The sequence below is a fragment of the Colius striatus genome, chromosome 2 (genome assembly GCF_028858725.1).
Source record: "Colius striatus isolate bColStr4 chromosome 2, bColStr4.1.hap1, whole genome shotgun sequence".
Classification (NCBI taxonomy): domain Eukaryota; kingdom Metazoa; phylum Chordata; class Aves; order Coliiformes; family Coliidae; genus Colius; species Colius striatus.
In genome coordinates this window covers 79,183,230-79,206,474 of record NC_084760.1, presented here as the reverse complement: position 1 = coordinate 79,206,474, position 23,245 = coordinate 79,183,230, and the positions used below count along the sequence as shown (strand labels likewise).

General features: G+C 37.6%; 1 protein-coding gene across 2 annotated transcripts in view; it reads right to left on the bottom strand.

The window, feature by feature from the left end:
* The window catches only part of ZFAND3 (zinc finger AN1-type containing 3), a 138,584-nt gene that overhangs the window by 27,586 nt on the left and 87,753 nt on the right, over nucleotides 1–23,245 (bottom strand). For both annotated transcript variants that reach the window (XM_061991262.1, XM_061991263.1), the window contains one exon: nucleotides 12,462–12,527. In XM_061991262.1, coding sequence (XP_061847246.1) covers nucleotides 12,462–12,527 — 66 coding nt within the window. The remainder of the gene's footprint in view (nucleotides 1–12,461; nucleotides 12,528–23,245) is intronic.

Sequence of the window (23,245 nt, the reverse complement as noted above, 5' to 3'; positions counted from 1 at the left end):
TGGACTATTCCTGTGCAGTTAAGATCCGTCAGCTGCTTCTTTGCCTCAAGAGGCTCCCTGTGAAATCACTCTGGAGACTAAATAACTCCAGAAGCTGCCAGACAGAAGTTATTATTTCTCATCCATTACCAAAACCCTTCAATGGTGGTTGTTTCCAGCTCTAATGAGTAAAAACAACCAATCAACAACAAAAAAAACAACCCCAAACCCTACAATTTTTGGTCCAGCTGTTTGAGATACATAATTGAAAGGGTTGCTACAAGACATTCCAAATTTGAAACACTACGGATGTGCTTCAAACTCTGCCAGTAAAATTCTGCCACCTTCCCTCTTTGCAATAGAGATTAAGAAGGCTTCTGTCACAGATGACTTATTTTTTTTTTCTAAATGAACGCTAAAAAGCAGTGAAAAAATGGAATTTAGTATGTATATTGCTTTGAGTGTAAGCAGTACTTTTGAGCTCAACCATAGTGTAGCTTAATATCCTCAGAATGAGAAGTGGCACACATGATGCATATGTTGCAAGGAAGAGGAGAATCAAACTTCTACAGTGCCACACACTTTGCTGGCATAGTGGCAACTGGCATTTGTAGAACCAAGGTGAACACTCCAGAGCATGACAAAGTTTGTGTACATGGTTGATTGACAATTTTCATAAAACCTGTGTGTGAGATTAGTGTGCTCAAGACCATGATACTTTTGTGAAATTTGATTAAAATAATCCAAGAGATTCAGAAGTTATTGTGGGACAAATTACAGGGGCTCAATTTCCTCAGGAAACCAGGCAGTCAGTCACCCCCCACCCCCAGTGGTTTACATGCATCAACCTAATATGTGCTTCTTATCACCAAACTTCTAAACTGAACAATCTCTAGTTTTTTTTTTTTATATATATAAATATAAGTATGTGTGTGTGTGTGAGTATTAATGCATATGTTAACTGCTGGCATAGGACTTCAGGAAAACAGAAAAACCATCAGAGTCTAACCATACATAACTGTAAACTACACAATTTTAGTAACATTCCACTTACACATCAGAAAACACTTGTTTTAGTGTGCAGAAGATGCAGCACTGGCACAGGTTGGCCAGCAGGGTCTGTGGAGGTTCCATCCCCATCAGTGCTCTAAACCTGACTAGACACGGCTCTCAGCCTGCTCTAGGTGACCCTGCCCTGAGTGAGGAGGTTAGACCAGACAGTTGTCCACCCTCAGCAATTCTGCAGTTCTGAGATACATGGTCAGAAAAAGCATTTCTAAAAAGATTCATATACTAATTCCTTCATACCTTTCACATTTTTTGTTTTCCTCTAAACCTGTATTGTTGGTATTACCATCTGTCAAAAAGGAAGTACACTGTGCTGCAGTGTAACTTAATGAGGCTATTGACTATCTTCTCTAATGAGATGGAAGAGACGGATTTAGTGCCAGTAACCTAGAAGAATGAAATGAATGTTGAAAATTGTCATATGACAAATAGTGAACTACATAAGCTACAGCATGCATTTTAGCTAAGTTTTAATTAGAAAAAGTGTGAAATGTCTATTATCCTTTCTTGTCAATGAATTTTGTAATTGCTGTATTAAGTGGAAAGCTAATTAGTTTTCATCTCATATATAGGCTCCTATACTGCATCTGTTTTATAGCAAAATTCTTGCATTACTCCCTCACAACTCTCTGATGTTTGCGTGTCTTTAGCTAATGGAAACATTCATTTATTTCTCAAATATTTTTATTTACACACCCAATTGATTCAAACAAGTATATACTTAAATGTATTTAGGTACCTGTACGGTACAGCTCCTTTCATGGATTAACTTTGGGCATTTCAATTAGTTGAAATGTTTCCTAAGGTAATGACCGCCCCTATTGCTGCTGACTGAAAGGAGGACAATGTTTATGTAGAAAACTAGATGAATGGGGTTTCTTTCTTGAATTACACCAACAGACCAAAGCCTGTAAACCTCCAGAGCTCACAACGGGTGACTTTTTGAAGAGAGAATACATTTAACAGTCCTGCTGAACTGGACACAGTATTCAAGGTGCAGCCTCACCAAAGCTGAGTACAGGGGAATGATCACCTCCCTACTCCTGCCGACAACATTGTTCCTGATATAGGCTATGATGCCATTGGCCTTCTTGGCCACCTGGGCACACTGCTGGCTCATGTTCAGCTGCTGTCAACCAACACTCCCAGGTCCCTCTCTGCCTGGCAGCTTTCCAGCCACTCCTCTCCCAGCCAGTAGAGCTGCTGGGGGTTGTTGTGGCCCAAGGGCAGGACTCAGCACTTACTTCAGGCCTTACTGAAACTCATGGGCCCAGCCATCCAGCCTATCTGGATCTCTCTGTAAAACTTCCCTACCCTCAGGCATATTGCCACTTCCACCCAGCTTGGTGTCATCTGCAGACTTAACTGAGAGTGCACTCTATCCCCTCATCCCGATCATTAATAAAGATGTTAAACAGGAGTTGCCCCAGTACTGAGCCCTGGGGGCAATTTGCTGATTGGTGTTCATCTCTAGCTATAAGAGTAAACAGATGAAGAACATGTTTAAAAATGGCTGCTGACAGCAAAAATCATACACAGATAGCTATTGTTGGTGCATGCAAGGCACCAGACTGAATTCCCATTGTCTGGATCACTGAGGGCAATTTATGCAGTGCAGAAACTATTCTAAGGATGTTAAGGAAAGCTGCTTTGGGTTGCTGTCTTGTTGTGGTTTTTTTTAATAACTAAGAAATAGCATCTCAAGCCTGTCACATATTCTGACTATTATAAAGAATAAACATTGCAAAGGTCAAAAGAGAAAAAAGGCTGCAAGAGTAAACTCACTAGTTTTTTTTTTTTTAAAATGCTTTACAGGTATTCGTTTTAATTTATTTTCTCATTATTAAACTATTCATTTTAGCACCATGGGGTTAGAGTTGGGAGAGGGACAAAGGCAGATTCTGGTGACAGTTAAGAGAATAAATGATATCATAAGTGGCCTGAATAATTACAACAAGGTTATTAAGTGAAGAAATAATGCAAAAATACAGACAGCTACATGGAAGTACATAAACACAATAAGAAAAAAAAAAAGATGTAACGTGAAAACACAGGAAGAAAAAGTTCTGAAAGCAAATTATGAACATCCTGGCCACTCCACAGCACCTGAAGACTATTTACTAGTATTCAAATAAGTGTATTTACATATATGAATGTGTATGTACAAACACAGACAAACAAGCTTACACTGGTTCAGATAAAATGGGAAATTCAAAAGCATTCAGCAATATTCTAGTTTCGGTTTTGCTAACCTTAATGAGAGCTCTCTTATGTTTTGGGAAATTCTCTAATATTAACAAGAATAGGTAATGCTAGAAATATTGCATATTTGCTAGTCAGATCATGAGTGCATAAATACACTGTGCTGCTCTGCTCCAAAATCCTAGTAGTATACTTCAGCTATGTCCTCATCAATCAGATGGTACACAGTATTCAGGAAGGTAATTCTTCAAACTAATAGCCTAAAACCAGTTCTATATAGAAACTACTTGCTCTGCTATTTTTCATTCATACCCTGAGTTTTTCTTGGTATACCCGTTCCTGTATTAGTGTAAGGAGGGTTTTCCAAGGCTAAGACACAGATTCAGAAGAGGAACTGTAAAGAGTTCTTGCCTGCTAGCAGTGAAAAAAATATGTGTTTTCAATATTTATCTTTCAAAAATCTTATTTGTCATTAACTGCAGAACCTCAGTGATGTCATTAGCTACAGAAATCTGGCAATGAGAGACTAAAATTCCAAGGACTGTAACTGATTAATGTTAAGGAAAAAATGTAAGAGCTTTTTAATTTGATAAAAATGTTACTGAATGCATTGGGTAGGTTTTGAAATGCACAGCTAATCTATCTTCAAAATACACTATATCTCAACTTAGTTATTTTAAATGCAGCTTAAAAATCAGTTTATATTTTGACTGCGTTACTTTTTATAGCAGTTTTTGTACATCAAAAACAAGCATAGAAGACAATTTCTGTACTCCTGATTGCTGTCTACAATACATCAGAAGTCACAGTGGTTTACTGGGCAATTCTTATTGTTTTGAAAGGAGATATTTGGGAAGCATCTACAATAACCTGAACCAAAGACCAGATCCATACAAAGAGGGGGACAAAATAGATTAATGAAACTCAAGAGGATGCAGCAGTACATGCACCATCTTACAACCAGCTCATTTTCAACCCTCTTTGTCTCCAAGACGTTGGCCACATTAGTTATTCCCTGAAGTTTACGGTACAGAAAAGTATGTGGAACAGGAATAGGAAAAACAGGCAACTTGTTTTCATGACAATTCAGTGAACATACAGGTATTTATAGACTTTCACTTTGCAGGAAGAGACACTTTTCATCTGCGTATGCTCAACAGACTTAAGCATACTTTCAAGAGACTCTAAAATTACTTACATCTATTTTTAAGGTCCTTTTCAAAATTAATATCTAAATGGAACATAGTGAAAATTTGTACTTAAAAGCTGTCTAATGTTCAATGAAATCATCAGTCACAATAAAAGCCTTAATGAAAAGTCAGATGAAACCTTTGGGGCATGGCCCTCACATCAAAAAGTACAGGAGTAACAGGATCATGGGTTAGTTCCCTGCACATCACATGTATTTTAATTTAAGATAGTTAAAAAATAATTAACAAGGAAATAGAAGTGGCTACACATTTTGAAATATATTTCAAGCCAGTTATTTAATGCTGAACTTGTTAAAAAACCTCTATCACCATAAAATACCAAATTTAAAATGATAAAAATTTGTGTCTCATTTGCTAAAAAATACCAGTAATAAAGCTGTCTGATCTGTACAGACCAGATCAAGGTGCTGACTGCAACACACTGAAGTAAAATTAATTCAATTCTTCAGACTGACAGGAGCAGAGTTTCTAAAAGATTCTGAGGTTAATGATCTCAACTATTCTTCATAACATTCTCCACATTGTCTTGCTAGTGAGAAAGCTCAATCGAAAGTGAAGCAAACCCTAATCTCCCCCATCCTGTTCCAATAGATGTTTTTATTAAATTTTTAAAAGAGGCTGTAGGCAGGAAATGCAAGACATGTAACTGATTTCTTTGCCCTTGAAATGAATGAAGATGCTGTTTATTTAAAGTCATGAGCTGCAATTTTGTTATTTGGGAATGGATTTTCAACAGTCTATGAAAGATGTTGTTAGTGAAACAAAGAATTCAGAGCTGTTGGAAACGTAATGCTAAGTAGGTATAATGGATGCATATTCTCTTACAATAACTGTGTATCGATCAACAGCCAGTTAACTGATTAGAGAGATCCTGATAGTTCTGAAAACTAAACACGTCGTGAAACCACTAAAAACTGAAAAGATAAAGCTATTTAATTTTAATCAAGATATTAATAAAGAATAAAATAGTTATTCCTTTTTTTCCAGTAAATTTGAGGATAAATACTTTGTCATAATTCCCTACAACTTTAATACAAAGATGTGGCCATACATGAATTTTAAAAGGTAATGATAATAAAAACATACAATTTTGTACTTGGCAAGAATTTCACTAACCAGACTGAAAGCTACTTATTGGATCATATAGAAAAAGTGGTGAGAAAGCAATAAGGAAAGCAGTACATATTTTTTAAGAACAGGAGAGTATTCTATTTACTGAAGCACTCTTACTCTGCTAATGGCCACCAAGAATCCTGCTCTAAGGACTACTCTCCCAGCTTTCCACTTTGCATTTCATCACCATCCCAAATCTCTCACCTTTCAAGAGTCTCTCCTAGCTCTTCTCTGCAGTGCTCAAGGCACATATACTTCTGAAGCCTACCTGCCTCAGCTCTCATTAAGTGCTCTGAATGCTATTCAGGTTAGACTAAATATACTTAATCACTCAGATCAAATTTGTTTTCTGTTAGTATCATTATAAAAATCAGGTTGGAAGGGATTTCTGTATGTCATTTAGTCCAGCCTCCTGTTTCATGCAGAATAAATAAGAAAGCTGGATCAGGCTATACCTGGTCCAGTCCACATCCAGAATTTTTAAGGACTAAGATTTCACAGCATCTGTGGACACCTGTTCCAGTACCAACCAGAGAGAAAACAGATCTCTTCCTTTGAAGAGGAACAGAGTACTTATACTTTTCCTAACACAGTTAATCCAGAGAGAGTGTTTACTATTCTCCTATCATCTGGTATTACCTTTATTTTGACATTCAAAATAATTTTCCTGCAGGCTTACAATTCAATGTGAGCTCCTCTCAAGAGATTATCCCATCCCCTTGACTTAACTACATTTTCCTCAAAGTTGTTCTGCTTTTTCATAATGGGATTCAGGATACAGAAATGAAAACAGATGAAAATTTTGGATCAAGAGCAGCAAAGAGATAAAGACAAGTGAAAGCTGAGGAATGGACTTAAAAGTGATAAAAAAAAAAAAAGTCTTTAACAGGTTATTTGGTAAGTAAGAACAAAAAAGGCAAGGGAAAAAAGAGAGAACATAAGTTGGGATGATTTAAGAGGGTAAATAAAGGTAGTAGCACTAAGTTTTAAGTACCTGGAAGACATTCTCTATTAGGATGCTGGACTCTGAATGAACTGACAACATGGTAGAGACCTCAAATAGCTGGGAGCATTGTGAGGTACACAGATGTGTGACTCAGCAGCTGCTGGGAGGTTATACTGCCCAGGAGACACTTATTCCTGCACCCATACAAACATTTTGATTATTTTTTTTAATTCTCTCTGGTACTGAGGGTTTTTCCCCTCCTAGCAAAGGAGGAAAACTTTGTTTCTTATACCCTATGCATCCCTGTATAATCAGAAGCTTTTTACACATTTCTGCCATGAGACTCTTCTGGACTCACACTAGCACATACCCTTCTGCATAAGGCAGGTAACAACAAACATACACTGATACACCACACAATGGGAAAGAGGCAATCCTCTGTTTCTGAGGTTTTCCTGTTGTCTTTTGAAAGGATATTGCAGTAACTCGGAAATCACATACAATTACCTTACATTTTGTGGAACACAATGCTATAAAATGGGAAACATGATAAGCATGTAAGTTATCATATTCCTTGATTTATCCCAGTCCATAACAGTAATTTTATTTCTTAAAGCCGGTAATCCTTTGATGAATTATTTCAACAGATTAATAAGAAAAAAGAGTTATTCCCAAGTAGGAATTACTAGCACATTTTATAAACATCTTCAAAACACTATAAATACTTCTAATTTATCTATATAGCTTATGAAATAGGGCTTCTGCAGTCACATTACATTCTTTTGTCCCTTTGGCCACTTCAACCATGTAGCTTCCTCACTTTATGAACAATGCAAAGGAAAGGAACACCAGGGAACCAGTAAGTGTGAGAGTTAATTTCAAAGAGATATCAACTATGAAAAGGATGGGTTTCCATTCATCTCAGCTTAGTGTACTTTAACACAGGCAGATATAAGTATTCCTGTTTTAATATCCTAAGACGATAGAAAAATGATCTATTTATTTTATCCTGGCTGTACTGTATAGACAAAGATAGGAGTCACTGTTTTCACATGCTGTGATGCTGCTGCACACCTTTTAATTTCTAAATTCTTTTTCCACTACTCAGAAGAATATTATCTTCAGAAGCAAATAGCATTAGTGATTACTGTATGAACTATGAAGATGCTTGCAAAACTTCTCTTTAGATTAAAGCCAGCACAGGCTAAATTTCAAGGCTTTTATTTCCACTATAGTTTAGTAAAGAGGTAATTTAGATGTCTAGCACAGGAATGTGCTAGACTGTGATAGATAAAAGATCAAGAAAGACTTTTTTGTGAATATTACCAATTACTGTGTGCTAACAAGCTCTTAAAAACTTTCCCAGGAACAGCTGAAGTTTTTATAATTCAGAGCAAGGATCATCACAGCTATAGCTAACTTTTAACAGACTTTTTGATATACTGACCCCAAACCCATCTCTTTGGATTCTTCAACCACACTGTTATAACACATTTCATCTAAAATGCATGGAATGTATGTAGTATAAAAGATCATGTGTTCAGGTGACCATAACCGCTATTTTTAATGAATGAGGGTGATTTTGTAAAGCTGAAAAAGCTGCTAGTGAAAATAAATCCTATAGTTGCATCAAGTCCTTAAATTTGTTTATGGATGTGACTATTATGAGTCTTAACATTAGGAAGATTTTAATCTACAATGATCATAACACTTTGAGAAGGCTCTCAGATAACTAGTACTGGCAACTAATGCAAAGAATATGTGCAAGAAAGCAAGCTTGAGTACATATGCTCAAGGTCCTCTGAGCAGTAGTGGAAACCGATCTGTCCATTCAGATAGATACGGAAGCACAGAACAGGTAATACAACACATCACAGAAATAGGCAATAAGATGAGATAGTAAAAAGCCATCAACATATATCATCTGATCATGGTAGGGTGTCATTTCCCAGCCTCTATTAGCTTTTGCTGCATCAGTGGAAGTCCCAGACACTTTATCCTGTTTATAATTGCTGATGAGCAGTAATAAGGCCTCCATGCCTCAGCTCCTGTCCGTTCCACTTCAGTACCCACCTATTAGGTTATAACTTTTATTTACAGCCTTGCTTGATGGCTGTTCTATTAATACAGCTGGAAACTGAGCAGGGAGGGGAGAAAAGAAAAAAAAAAAAAAGAGCTTCCCTAATGGGCACCGTTACTGCCAGGGCTGGGTGATTTACTATGCTGCTCAAAGGCTGCTCTATCGTCACTTTCCTGTCAGTGAGAGAGCTCCACAAAGGTTGGATTTCTAACACAATGCCCTCCAGAAGTCAAGCAATAAAAAACACCTTAAATGTCCCCTGGAACACTGATAAAAACCATACCACAAAGTTGTTTTAATGTTGTAAAACCCCTTCAATGATATTTTGTATATTTTTGGCTCAGGAGCTTAACAGTTCAGAGCAATTAAAACCCCCTCAAATCTAATTAGTGGCATACAAGGTCTTTTTTCCCCTTACTCAACACAAAGATTGAAAAAAAAAATAATAGAAAAGTAATGACTTTTTAGTTTTGGGTCTGGCTAAAAATTTTTGCATTTCTATTTCCACAATCTGCCCTTTCTATAACTCCTAAAAAGCTGTCCTGTCAGTTGTACAGGTTCAGCCTCAAAGCATTTAGATTTCTGTCACTGCTACAATCAAGCACACGCTTTAGTGTAAAAACACCACCAAACTCAAAACTTCAAAAACGACCATACATCCATTTAACTGCTTTTCTCAAGCAGTGGAAGAATTATTTATATCTTCTAGACTCAAATTTAAAACCAGAAAAAGCATACAGCAAGGAGACAGCTGCTGTAATCTTGTACAATATAAATACTACCACACCCACTAGGACAGATATTCTCATAAAATGTGAGCTATCAGCCCGTATAACTATACTTAATATTAAAGATGCACATTTCTCATGAACTGCTACTGAGCAATAAAGTACTTAAAAACCTCACTGACTTTATGGATATAATGTATGAATTGATTGTATTATTACCGCATTTTATCTGCATGTTTCCACTACCTTCTCTGCTGCACAATTAAAAATTAACTGAGCGCATCGATTCCATCCTTTTTTTCCAGGTTTCTTTAAGTACATGAAAATGTTTTAAAATCTGGTTGCTTAGAATTGCACATTAAATCAGCATTAAAGTTGTACAGCAGAAAAAGAAGCCTAATATCCCACTTAATACTGCACTTTCACAATATGAGCACACAATATAAATGAGATCTGGATGTCCTACTAACTCAAGTAAGCCTCAGTATCTACCATCAATCGTAACATTACCTCACCACGAAGAAGCAAATCAAAATACAGAAAAAGCCATACACTAGGCCACAAAGCCCCATCTTTCTTCCTACAAAATCCTTATAACACCGTCCCTCAAAAGCCTTGGAGGCACCATCCATTCATTCTTTTCATTATAAACCTTGTCCTATGGGCACACTTTGGAATAGAAATACTTTTTACTACAGTGATGATTCTGGTGAACAGGAGCAGGGAAAAAAGATCCACTATTTGGTGACATAATACAATTTTTTATCTGAACGCCTCCTCCAGCATTCAAGTTGAGAAGTGCATGAGCTAAAAAATAGGGGTGTTTTTTTAATGAGAAAACTTTTCTGTGACTTAGCAGATTTATTGTTTTGATCTTTCTTCAGTAGTTACATTCATGCTAATAAAATATGAAAGGTTTATGTCTTCCGTAATATCCTCCTGATGGGAACCTGCATACAAGATGAGTAGGTCAAATTCCTAATTTTCCGTCCAAATGCTGATATATGACAGACTTTAGGGAAAAACTATGCTTTAAGGGGGAAAAAATTACACAGATGAATTCCACCAAAACATTCTTCCTTCAAAGCTCTTTCAAGCAGAAGAAATGTAGACTACTTACAGAAAAAAGGCTCATACGCCAAGTGTAGTATTGACAAATATTGCTTGTATCACTGAAATAGCTTCCTAGGAAGAGACACTAAGCTGAAGTGAATGTAGTGTGAAATATTCACTTACATAGTCTGCTGCTCATTTCTGAGTACGTCACATATTTTCTTGACAATGTATCTGGATTCTCAAAATGCAGACTTTGAAAACATGCAAACGTATTTTAAAAGCAAAAGTTTGCTGAAAATTCAAGCTCTGGAGAAGAAAACTATAACTACTGCTAACAGGTTTATTAATGTAGGGGACTAAAACAAAATATGCACATCACTGAGCAAATAACGTAAAAAAACATTGTGAGAAATTGAGGTAATGTTAAATCATTAGCTTTAGTTGACTGAAGATGAAACTTTTGGCATCAAATTAAGATGATCTACTTATTTTCTTGTTAAATGCACAAATTATTAACATACAAGCAAGTAGAGACCAAACATTAATGTGAACTAAAAATAAGAGTACTGAGCAAAGTTAGCCAACCATTTAATAAATATTTTTCAATGTCGAGTAGCTTCATGTACCTTATTCTAAGAAACTTTTACTGTTGCCATTTGATGCTCCAAATAGCAGACTTGTCCCTTTATTAATCACAAGCACATTTGTTTTAAATATTCATATAGGACTCTTAGTTTTCAGTATAAAAAGACTTTAAATTACTCTGCAATGAAAATCAGAGTTAAACATTGCAACAGTCAACATACAAAGAAAGTAAAATTTAGTAATACTATGAGCAAAGCAGATTAGTTTGCAAGGGATACTGTGGCAAACATCCCATCTTGTTTAGGTACACCACCATGGCTATGTAGAAAAGCAAAAATGAGAGTCGGTCTGCTCTGGAGAAGCTGGATCCAGTATGTTCCAGTGCCAAACACAGAGTTCTTTGGCAAGCAATACTCACAGCGTTGTCACAGATTACCACGCACTACTTGAAAGGCCTACAACTGCACTCAGCACCAGGTAATGCAGCTTCTTCTTAACCTTCCTTTGCTGCAGACCAAGCTAGCTTGCATCACCTCACGTTCACTGCAAGCTAAAAATTTGCATACAAGGAATAACTACAGTTTAGCTAAACATACAGTAACTTGAATCCCCTTTTGAAAGAAAGACTTCAGAGGAAACTTAACTTGAGCTCCTGAAAGAATAAGAGTCCCTAATCAAACAGGAATACCCTTTCTTTCTGCACACTCAATACAGCTTAATTGGTACAGAAATGCAAATACAGGCAAAACTTATTTTAGAAACACAGACTGCTAGAATATTACTGCTGCCTAGACACCTGTTCACAGCCACTCCACAGGTGGTTATAGCTTTCCACACTGGTGCTGATGCAAAGTATCATAGGAGCTCTCCTTAATCCATGCAAAACCAAAGTCTGACAAAGATCTGAGCCAAAGCAGGTAACTCGGCTGCCTGAATGAAACTGAATGAGTGCTCACACAATTCTTCATGGCAGATCTGTTGCAGAAGCAGCAAATTCAGCCTGCAAATGGCCTAACATGTCACTACTAACACTAGCTCTGTGAGAGATTATCCACCTACATCCTCCATGTAGAAATAAAGTCATCGAAAGGACTTCTAGCAGGTAAAATTTAGATTCAATGCAAACCTCATCTGTCTCTACTGCATCTTCAATTAGGGAAAGTCAAGTCAATACACTCAAGATTCTGTATTTAAACGGGGGTTTTCCAGAACACTATCACAATTGCTAGACTTTAATCAAATTGATTTCTCCTGTATGTCTTATGTTTACTAAGGAATTGAACAAATAGTATATGGAATTATGTTTAACAGGACTCTCAGATGACCAATCTGCCATACAAATCCTTTTATATTTACATTTCTGACAGCAATGAAACAGGAATCATTTTCATTTAGTACTTGCCAGAGATAGTTACTACCCTTGAATACTAAACTATAACCGTATAGTTACATATCAGGCAAAATCTAATTCCTAACCCCCACAAAACACATACCTGAGTCGCAAGATCTTTTGGTTGGTGTGGTTAACGAGGCATGAGCTGTACCTGTGCATGGCCCACCTGAAAACAGAGAAGATTGTATGTCTCAAAATATCATCTATATCTAACATTTAAAACCACATCAGGATGATACTTATGGATATAAAACACTGAGGAGCAGTTGTCTTTGGAAAGTATATGTAGAAGTAGTACATATTTCTTTCCCAGACAAATCCAAATATGACTTGCACTGAAAAAAACAGATGAGAACTTGAGACAAAAAAGGCAAGTTAATGTTATACTTTTAAAATATTTCAAGAGGCAGTTTTAGGAAAATATACACTTTTTCCAGATAGCACTAGCAAAAATATTGTTTACATCAGAATATAGCTAGAAACGTATGTAACTGATCTACAGGTAACACAAGGTATGAAGTGATCACTTCCCTGATGTCAACAGAAACCTTGTCACACTGATCCCTTGAGATAACAACTTTGTCTCTTATCTTGTTCTCATATGTTTTCTAAGTGTGGTACAACGATAAGCTAAGAAACTCTTTCCATTGTTAAGTTTCTTTTTTTGAGCTCTGGGTTCTTGCACACTAATCTGGTATCTGCTCAGTAGTAAATTGCTTTCTTTTTTCTCTTAACATGCATCACCCTTGAAGAGTTCTCCAGAGATCTTGTTAAAATAGCAACCAATTGAGTGTACCCAGCAACTTGCTGTAAAAAGAAATAAATAACTAAATAAAATAAATACCACATAGTGATGCCAAGACACACTGACAGTAACATTACCAGTGGTAATAACAAATCATAGCTTTGATAATTGGATATTATAAATTGGATGATGCTAGAGAGCCTGAAATTAAGTTAGATCTAGTAGAGTTTGGCTATCAAGATACCAATAATCAAATTTGCACTGGACTGCTGGTGATATACTAGTATTAAGCTGGCAATACAACAGAGCTTAGTATGACAGGAGAACCTTTAATATAAGTCTTCATGTCCTGAAAAACGATTTTTCCTTTTTTTTTTTTTTTTTTTTTTTGAGTCTTTGTGTATCTGGGAAGCAGCACTATGGCTTTGGCAATATTTTTCTCTTCTCAAATACTTTAAAGTCTTGCCTGGTAGTAAACTGTTTCTTTTTGCATCTCTCCAAGATTCTCTCCTTTTAAGTTTTTCTTTTATTTCTTTTTTTCAGTAAGTATCAGGTCTTGATTAACTTTGTCTACCCTGTAAAACTCATAATATTAAAACCACAAAACTTCTGCAGTTGGGAGAGAAAGACATGAAGAAGTGATTTCAGTGCATTTGATTTCAATGAAACGCACTTGGGAGCAAAGATCTCACAAGTTTTACAGAATTTTCCAGAGGACTGATAAAACTTTTGAATTTTCTGTTCTCCCAAAAAGTCCCTTTGGCAACACAAACCATTTCAAAACCAACAGGTAATCTTTTAAAGGGCTGGTTACAAAGGCCAATGAATCGGTGTTCTGGCCTATAGGCAAACACTGAGGATGCTCATTAGGGCCTGGCCTGAGGTTAAGTGAACAGGTCACACAGTAAACTACTAAAAAGACATAAGAAATTGCTGCACGTGGTAGGTAACAGCGTAAGTAGCTGGCAGAAGTTGTGAAGGATGGTTGGATTTTGCAGGCTGGTACAAAGGGAACTAGCTAGACTGGCACAACTCCACCAGTGGAGGAGAGCAATGGCAATCTCTGAAGAGTCAAGTCTGCATATGAGAAGAACCAAGCTTGCTTTTGCAGTGAGCAGGACTGGGAAGTGTGAGGTGGATGCCTTCCCCGGCCATCAGGAAAACATTCCAGAAGGATTGATCAAGCATACTAGTATCATCATGTTGATGCCCATTCCAAGTCTGACAGCATTGTCAAACTATTGTTTTGCATCAACGAGAAACAGTCAATGAAACTCAAATCAGTTTTTACAACATAATTTTTTCAAGGCTAGAGTATAAAAAGTTAAAAGATCATCGTTATCTATGTTAGTAATACTACTGTAAAAGGCTCAAAAAATGCCTAGTCTAAGGTTTGGTGCATTTGGGAAGAAAATCGATACTGCAACAGAATCTTTACCAAGTCCTCTATGGAAACCTTTTAGATATTCAAAAAATTCCACAGCAGGTCTCTTAAGTCAGTCTCAACTTTCAAAGACCAAGTATATATTATTTGGTTTCAATATAGAATTTGCATAAACAATATATACAACAGGATATGGCATAAATCAAAATATATACAACAGGACATGGAATTTCAATGAACTGACTTTAGACCACAGCTCTCTCTTAAGATGCAGTAGCTCTAGAAATAATTTTAGTTACACTGTCCCAGTTTTCACTGAACAGACATTGGCAGGCATCATCCTGTGAACTATCAAATAAGACTAATCCCTTCAATTACTGTGCAGTAAATATTTACACGCTAGTTGATACTTTCAGCATCCAACTAAGTGCAAGACCTTCATTTCCCACTCTCTAAAGTACAATAAGTTGGTGTGTACTCTGCATTTCTCTGTGTCAGAGTTCTTCTATTTAGTCTTCCCCCATTAGCTATTACTTTCATGTAGCTTGTATAGCACAGTGCCAGAGTTTCAACAAAGAGAACTTTAGCATGTACATCAGTGCCTAACAACCAGCCAAGGCAGCAAGTCCTTTGCAGTACTTCCTTCTGGTGCTGTTTTTGTTCTACAACTGTCATGCATAATTCAATACCATGTAGTCTGGGGCTTGACTGTGCAATTCTGCGACTTCTATATGTAAGTCATTATGTTGAATGTTCTGGTATACATAATGGCTAATACAGGTATCTTTGGATTATTTGGAACAGGGCAGTTTTTTTCCCCACAGCTTTGATAAAAATTCTGCATGAAAGAAAAGTAACTGAGAACACCAGTCCTTCTTGGTTATACACAAAGGTAAACTTAAACTTAGCATGATTTAGCATATATCTGCACCTTCGTTCCCCCCAAAGTGTTTCAAGGGAATTTAACTATGGTACATAACATAAAACACTTCAGTGCACACTTAAAGGCCACACATGTCTAGTTTCTAACATAAGTCACAGAGCAGTAGACTGACATTTTTTCTCAGCACAAGCAAGAGATTAAAATCTTTCTGGTCTATATCTAATTAATAGATTAAACAATAGCTTCTGCTGCTATGTTTTTCCAGTGTACAGTTTATGGCATTTGTAACTCCTCTTCCAAGCAAAAGCACCCACTGCCCAGCAATAATGCAAACCCAAGAGAAGGTGATTAAAAACACAAAAATACAAAAAGTACTGAAGAAATTAGGAAAACTGAGAATCACCAGGTTAGCAAATACTAACAAATTTGGACAAAACCAAAACAAGATCCTTTAACCTGAACATTATCATATATTAAAGTAAAAGGTCTTGTTAATGTTGCTGCTGTGGTTTTGGCTTCTGCTGGCTTTCTGCCATTTGCTGTTAACTGTAACAATTCGGAAAAAAACCCCAAACAACAAAACAAACCTGTTTCAAAAATCATTTTCCCTGCTAACTCTCTACAATAGTAAAACTGTATGTATTATACTTCTACATATATGAATACTATTATTTACTAATATAGACTATTGTAACAGCTGTATGTTGAAACCGACCTTTACAATGCCTTTCTGCATTGTCCAACCCTCTTCCTGAAAGACAGTAACAATTGCCAAGTCCCGTTTGTCCCGTAGGACACTCTGAGTCGGGGTAACTTCTTGTTTCCCCTTACTTCACTTTACAAAGACTTCAGGAACTCCCCTCAGTCAGAACTTCCTGGGCAGGAAGATGTGAGATACTAGAGTAACCTGCTTCTTGCTGTTGAAGGAAATGCTAAGTTTTGAACCAACATGAATGGAGTAAAAAAATTAAAAAAACATGAAAAATTAGTCAAGGAACCTGAAGCTCAGCAACATTTGAACATGATGTCATAAGACCAACCAAACACTAGTTTGAGCTTTCAGTACTGTAATTGTTCCTTCCCAGAAAAAGCACTCCCACCCCCTGCATTCAATGGGCTGGAAGAAGGTCGTAATTAATAGTTCAGATTCCTTGGGACTGCAGTGTTGCAGCCAGAACTGGGAGAATTTCATGGCTATTTGCAACACAGGAAAGAACTCACCTTTGGAAAGCTGTCCAAACCAGTTGTACACTTCCTGAATTAGTGGAGACATAATCTAATTAATCTACACAAATTGAGTTTGAAAACGGTCATTGATTACAAACACCAATACATAAACAAATGGGAACATAAATCTCTACATTCAATCTGCACAGACAGCATATACTCTGTTTAAGGAAAGAAAAGCAAAAGAACTTAACAGTACTGAAATGCTTATTTGCTGCAGGGTGGGCAAGCTGCATGATAATGTAAGTGATGTCATGATTAAACAGGTAAGAGGATTATATCACAAACAAGCACATATTTTTTAAAATCTAGCTCTATAACTCTGCCATTATTTGGTTTTGTACATTTTTACCCACATTCAGCTTTTGAAGAAGGAATCAAAATTTGGGTCTGCTTTCCTGCTGTTGAACAGCTGATAAATTGAACAATTTTAACTAAGTAAACAGAGATGGGATTCAGATTCCACTTCTTTCCCTGTTATTGTCTCACTCCATTACCAGCTTTTCCTCAGTTTCCTCATTTGTAAAATAGACACAATACATAAGTAAGGTGAGGTGTAAAAAAAGTGCTTTTGAAACAAGCAATTAAATGATATTTATATAAATAATATTTATGTAACCTTGATTGCTGTGCAGCCCTGATCCACATTTTTCTTAGGGGATTTGTTTCTTTTTCATGTTCCATGGGATCCTTTCACTGTAATAAATGAGATCCTAGGATACACTGTCTAGTCTGCAGTGTGAAGCAACTATAAATCAGACCGAACAATTAACAGTGGTACTACTCTGCTGATGTTCATTATGATTTGAAATGAACATGCCACAGATGTGGAAAGAAGTGTTTATTTCATAAATCTACATGTCAGATCTTTGCTTAAGATGTTACAAGAACCAGAAATGTTCTTTTAATTGGGAATGTTGGGATTAGATTCAAACTTACAGAAAGATCTTACACCATGAAAACATGATGAAGATCACTTCTAGCAGAAGTAGTTGTTGAAGATCACTTTTATCAGACACTGTTTTTGTTCAATTTCTAACTGCCTGTATGTTCTGTACTGGCATCTAATACTAGTAGTCTTTCTTGAAAGACAACTCAAATAGTTCACAACTCAATGTGGTTTTACATTTGCAAGCCTTCTTGCAAATTCTTGGAGAAAAAGTGTTTCACCAATACTAAAAAAAAAAAAAAAAGTATTTTGTTACAAGTAGTCAAGAAAATCCAGATTTGATGATGATCCAAACGAAAAACTGAATTACTATTAATTTTAATGTTAAAATCTGTACCAAAAGGCTATTTGTACATAGTATCTAATGTGAAAATAAGGCTAAGAAAAAAAAATATCCTTGAGACATAAACCACTTTTCACTATTATCTAACTAATAAAATAAAAAGCCTGAGAAAATAGCCAGTTGATACTCCATGGTATAGAAATCCAAAGATGAACAATATAAAGCCAGCCCTATATTAGAGTTGTGTCCTCTCTTGCTCTAAGAGACACAAAACTTGAGTACAGAAAGAAAGAATACATGACAATCTTGTGAGTTGATAAGGAAAATTAGAATTATTCATCATCACCTATCTACAGCTTTACCAGTTCTGTTTGGGTCCAAGTGTAATTGCAGTATTAACTCATGTGGATCAAGTAGGTTAGTTTTGTAGCTTTGCATAATTTCAACAGTTATTGCAGTCTTTTGTACCAGAGAAAAATGTACAAATACAAATGATACATATTGCGGAGAACATGTGAGGTGCCTCAGGACTGGAGAAAGGCCAATGTCACTCCAGGCTTCAAAAAGAGTAAGAAGGACAACCTGGGAAACTACAGGCCCATCAGCCTCACCTCCATCCCTGGAAAGGTGATGGAACGACTCATCCTGAATGTTGTCACTAAATATATGAAGGAAAGGATGGTTATCAGGGGGAGTCAACATGGACTCACCAAGGGGAAATCCTGTCTGACCTAGGGGTCTTGGTGAACAGCAGGATGACCATGAGCCATCAATGTGCCCTCGTGGCCAAGAAGGCCAATGGCATCCTGGCCTGTATTAGAAGGGCTGGGGGCTGTAGGTCGAGAGAGGTCTTCTCTCCCACTACTCTGCCCTTGTGAGACCACATCTGGAATATTGTGTCCAGTAGTGGGGCCTCTCAGTTCAAGGACAGGAAGCTGCTGGAGAGAGTTCAGCACAGAGCCATAAAGATGATGGGATGGAGCATCTCCCTTCTGATGAAAGGCTGAGGCTCTTTAACTTGGAGGAGACTGAGGGGTGACCTCATTAATGTTTACAAATATGTAAAGGGCAGGTATCAGAAGGATGGAGTCAGGCTCTTCTCAGTGATGTCCAATGATAGGACAAGGGGCAATAGGTACAAGCTGGAACATAAGAGGTTCCAAAGAAACACAAGGAAAACTTCGCTGTGAGGGTGAGGGAGCACTGGAATGGGCTGCCCAGATGGGTTGTGGAGTCTCCTTCTCTGGAGACATTCAAAACTCACCCGGATGAGTTCCTGTGTGACGTACACTAGATGGCCCTGTTCTGGCAGCGGGGTTCGACTAGATGATCTTTTGAGGTCCCTTCGAACCCTTGAGATTCTGTGATTCTGTGAAGCGGCAGGAGCCATTGGGAAATGACTGACTGAAAACCCTGCTCCTCTGAGCCATTCAAGGACGGAGGAGGTAAAGACACTGGGAAAAGGCCTCTGAGCCCAGGAAGAGAGGAGTGGTGGGGAAAAAGTGGTCTTAAAGGGCTGTATGTGCTCTTCATCATTGTACCACTCTGTGTTGTTTTCTGTTTGTTATATTTTGAGGTTTATTTTTTATGGTATTTTATTTTGAGGTATATTTTTTATGGTTTTGGTTGGTGGTGTATTAAATGAATTTTCTTTCCCAATCTGAGTAGTCTGGTCTGTATTGCGTGGGACCATAAGTGGTATCTAAGCCCTCCCTTTCCTTACGGTGTTCCAAAGGCCCTTGGTACTTATGGCTGATTGTGGTCTTCTGTTCCTAGATGGGCCTAAACCACAACATAAGGCTATCACAATAATAATTCACAATATGAAGTATTCTCAGAGCAAACAAAGGAAAACGGTCATCTCTGACTCTGCTGACAAGCAAAATGCAAAAACTGTGATGTCATTATAAATTGGTAGGAACCTTTTGCATAGTGTCAACGAGAAAGCCATTGAACAAAAAAGAAAGAAAAGAAAGGATGCACTTGTTGATCTATTTTTCATAAGGTTATGTTGAAATAACTGACATAAGATGGGTTTTTTTTATTCCAAGGATGGAAAAAGAATATTACTTTTCTAGTACTATAGTCTATATGGCTTTTTACACAGTCATGCTTCAACAAGCCATGAAATTCAGAGTATAAGCATCCAATAGATGCAGTAATAAAAAAAATCTCTCGTCTTTCTGCTAGAGATCTTTCATAGAAGCTTGGTGCATCTCTGTCTCAGATGTAGTACACTTCAGGTATATAAAAATAAACTTCACCAAAATATCTTCATAATCAGGGGTATTTCAGTGCTTGCAGCACATACAAATGCTTTAAAAAATAAAGAATGTTTTAAAGTATTCTTCAAACTTGTCTTGTAAATTTAAGTGTTTGAGATAAACTACAGATGTTTTAAACACTTAGCTTGACATGCAGCAGTTCAAATTCTGGAGTGTATACAAAAGCAAGACAAAATTTACAAATATTCAATCTTCAACATTCATATTTAGGCATCTAAAATTCAGGAGACACAGAGGTAAGACATGGTCAGTGATCATCATCTTTCTAAGCTGAAATCTCCAGAGTATTTTTTAACATTTTTAGCAGTATCTTAGATCTTTGTGTATCTTAAGTCTTCAGTGTAGAAAAGTATTCAACTGCTCTAAAAACATCAGAGATTCCTTTTGTACTTTTTAAATTGTGGTTCTTGCTAAATCAAGGAGGTCAGGAAGAGTTAAGTACATAATTAAAATAAAATCATATGTCAAATGAAGCTAAGAAGTACTGAAATATAAAATCTGGTCCATCTGCCAGACTTGGAGACGTTTATATTGACATTTCTCCTGTCATGTAACACCACAGTTAGTTTTAAACCTGCACAGCGTCAGCTTTAGGTCTACACGTATAGAGACAGAAGAGTAATGTGACAGTCCCAAAGAAAGTAATGAAAGCTTTAAACTAAGCAAAATCATTCCCTGTGCTGTGTGACCTTTTCTTTACCAAAACACACAGAACTTTCCTTAATAAGCTATTTTTTTTCAAGAGTGATAGGGAGAGAGAGAAATGAGGGCCATTGTCCAATCCTGTTTTTTCCTGCCTGTTAAAAAGAAACAAAACCCTTGTCCAACCAAAAAGCAAAGGAAATCTCTGACAGAGAAACCAGCTCATATGGTGACTAACACTGAAATAACTACCATTAGGACCTCCTAAATGAAGAGAGAAGATGGACAAGAATAATAAAGGCAAAAAAGTAGACCAGAACTTGAACAGAGAAACTTAATCTGCACACAAAGCAGCAGAACCACCAAAATTAGACTGATTTCACCATTAGGAAACAGATCACTAAAATTCATGCAAATCTAGACTTATTATAGCTATACTAATATCAATATATGCCTTGTCTACAAAAGTTTATTTCAGAAAACTTATTGCAACTGATGAGACCTGAAGGTTCTGGACAGAAAAAGGCAACTCAAGAAGCATGGAGAAAGGAATAATTCTTGGAATGTTCCCCTGTCCAAAGTGCAACAACATTTTAAAAAACACTGGTGATCAGTAACACTTCATAAAAGCAATACATATATGAAGGGGGGAGGGGGAGGGGGAGGGGGAGGGGGAGGGGAGTCCTGAAGCTTGTATCACTGTCTGTAGGCATAAAATCTTTAACACATTTTTGTTGATTGTATGACTGAGAACTACCTTTCATTTACTAGGGCAAGATATTAAATCAGCAAAGGAGCCACTGGAGCAGCTGATTGTCCAAAACTAAGGGTATCAGGAGATGGAAAGTCACTGCAATCTCATTGTGTATAAAAGACACTCAGGAATGCAAATTAAACCCTCTCAGAAAATTGGAACAGTAACAAAACAGGCAGAAATACTTGCATATTGTCAAAATAAACTCCTGCAAAATCCAGACCAAGGAATTTTTCTCCTATTTAATTCATTCTATGTTACTAAAAAAAAATGGTTACTTAATCACAGAATCATAGAATACTGGGGTTAGAAGGGATCTTTAGAGATCATCTAGTCCAACCCCCCTGCAGAAGCAGGTCCACCTAGATGAGGTTACATAGGAACATGTCCAGGCAGCTCTTGAAGACCTCCAAAGAAGGAGATTCCACATCTTCTCTGGGCAGCCTGTGCCAGGGCTCCCTCATCTGAACAGTAAAATATTTTTTTCTCATGTTTATATCGAACTTTTTGTGTTCCAGCTTCATTCCATTACCCCTTGTCCTCTTGCTAGATACCATTGAAAAAAGGGATGTCCCAACCTCCTGACACCCACCCTTTAGATATTTGTAAATATTAATAAGATCCCCCCTCAATCTCCTCTTCTCCAGACTAAACAGCCCCAGTTCCTGCAGCCTTTCCTCGTATGAAAGATGTTTCAGTCCCTTGATCATGGTGGCCCGGTGCTGGACTCTCTCCAGAAGTTCTCTGTCTCTCTTGAGCTGAGGAGCCCAGAACTGGACACAGGACTCCAGACGAGGCCTCACCAGGGCAGAGTAGAGGAGGAGCAGAATCTCCCTTGACCTGCTGGCCACACATCCCAGAATGCCATTGGCCTTCTTGGCCACGAGGGCACATTGCTGCCTCATGTTCAATTTATTATCAAACAGGACTTCCAGGTCTCTCTCTGCAGAGCTGCTCTCCAGCAGGTCAATCCCCAGCCTGTACTGGTGCATGGGGTTGTTCCTCCCCATATGCAGGACTCTGCACTTGTCCTTGTTGAGCCTCATGAGGTTCCTCTCTGCACAACTCTCCAGCCTGTTGAGATCCCGCTGAATGGCAGCACAGCCTTCTGCAGAATCAGCCAGTCCTCCCAGTTTCTGCCCCCTCATCGATGTTATTGATGAAGATGTTGAACAAAACTGGCCCTAGAACCCATCCCTGTGGAACTCCACTGGCCACCGGCCTCCACCTTGATTCTGTGCCATTGATCACCACCCTCTGGGCTCTGTGATGCAGCCAGCTCTCCATCCACCTCACTGTCCACTCATCCAAGCCACACTGCTTGAGCTTTCTGATGAGGATGTTGTGGGAGACAGTGTCAAAAGCCTTGCTGAAGTCAAGGTAGATGACATCTGCTGCTCTCCCCTCATCTAGCCAGCCAGTTATGCACTCATAGACAAGTGCATACTTGTCAAGAACAAGTACAAAAAAAATCCTCACTTTCTTGAACACAGAATACGACTCTTACCAGATGAGATTTCTACGGTTCTCTTCTGTTGTTGTAACACGAACAGAATTTGTTAACTGCCCAAGTGGCTTGCTGGAATTACCTCCAATCTGTTTACCCTATGGACTCAAGCACTATGGTAAATGCCTTGAAGTGAGACTCTCCTCAAAATCTTGACAATGAAGAGAGAGGAGTGGAAGGCACCAGGAGAACCCTTCATGATTACTCCAATCTTTCCACACTGTG